Raw genomic sequence first — 1,352 nt, forward strand, 5'->3', positions numbered from 1 at the left:
GTGGGGGGTTACTCCCACTAGGTTTATATCTGGGACTCTCCACCATTTGACCTTAGAACTGAAGAAGCTTCTCGGATGAGAGGTGAAACGTCTTCAAGTAACTTAAAGAAGTCCAGACGCTTTTCTTTGCAAGCTCCTTTGACGACAATGGGGGTATAAGGCCTGAAGTCAGACAACATTTTACCTAGAGTGAAAGTGTTGTAAGAAATCATTGGTGTAACCTTGTTGATGTTCATTAGAAAACACAGAAGCAGGTGAATAGTAGCCATCATCAGGGTCATAAACTGAGCTGCAGAATATGTGAGCGAAAGAAATGAAAAACAGACAGTACGTATGAAATTATCTTTCAGTCCTAAAAGCACTTAAAATGTAGATTCCTCAACTTTCTGTGTTTCTATGTACCTGTCCAGAGCTGGGCTGGAGAATGGAGGTGAGTCCAAAGAATCACCCTGTGAGTCAGCTGGAGTTTGATGTAATAATCGGAGCAGATGGACGCAGGAACACGCTGCCAGGTACAATAACACTACCAGGTATAAAAAAAAGTAGTCATGTACATCAGCATCATCAGGTAAATCAACATCATCGGGCATCATAGGCAAGTACAACAAGATCATCAGGTACATCAACATAGTCAGGTACAACAACACTGTCAGGCACATCAAAATCATCAGGTACAACAACTTCAGTTCTTCTAAGGGTTTTTGTGTCTTCCAGTCCATCTGAAAGTTGTAACCTACTTTTGAATCAGTACTGCAGTGTAAGCCTTTTTCTCACAGTCTGATGGAGGTTAATCCACCTGTAAATCTGAACCCTGACTGCTATATAGAAACAGCATCATTATAACATTTCAGACTGGTATGATACTTCTCTGGACTATGTGCTGTTCGACACCCCTTTTCTAAAATGTGGACACTGTGTACCTGACCATGTTGTCCTATATCCGTGTGTGTGAACAGGTTTCAGGCGTAAAGAGTTCAGGGGGAAGCTTGCCATCGCCATCACAGCAAACTTCAAGAACAGAAACACCACAGCTGAGGCCAAAGTGGAGGAGATCAGCGGAGTGGCATTCATCTTTAACCAAAGGTTTTTCCAGGAACTACGGCAGGAAACTGGTTTGTTCCTAAAAGTTGACACACACCTGGAGTCTGCATTCAGAGACTCTAGGTGTGCGTGATGTTCACCTGTGTCTGCCTGTTTTAGGGATTAACTTGGAGAATATTGTGTACTACAAAGACGACACACACTATTTTGTGATGACGGCAAAGAAACAGAGTCTATTGGAAAAAGGAGTAATTCTGCAGGTAACACACACACACACACACACACACACACACACACACACACACACACAC

General features: G+C 42.8%; 1 protein-coding gene across 1 annotated transcript in view; it reads left to right on the forward strand.

Annotated features, from left to right (window-relative positions):
- Positions 1-1,352, forward strand: part of LOC102215548 (protein-methionine sulfoxide oxidase mical3b-like) — a 31,772-nt gene that overhangs the window by 8,233 nt on the left and 22,187 nt on the right. Inside the window, exons 5-7 of the mRNA XM_013911145.1 lie at positions 411-512; positions 957-1,112; positions 1,201-1,301. Of these exons, the coding sequence (XP_013766599.1) occupies positions 411-512; positions 957-1,112; positions 1,201-1,301 (359 nt within the window). The remainder of the gene's footprint in view (positions 1-410; positions 513-956; positions 1,113-1,200; positions 1,302-1,352) is intronic.

The sequence above is a fragment of the Pundamilia nyererei genome, unplaced genomic scaffold (genome assembly GCF_000239375.1).
Source record: "Pundamilia nyererei isolate P.nyererei 1_Seehausen unplaced genomic scaffold, PunNye1.0 scaffold00057, whole genome shotgun sequence".
Taxonomy (NCBI): domain Eukaryota; kingdom Metazoa; phylum Chordata; class Actinopteri; order Cichliformes; family Cichlidae; genus Pundamilia; species Pundamilia nyererei.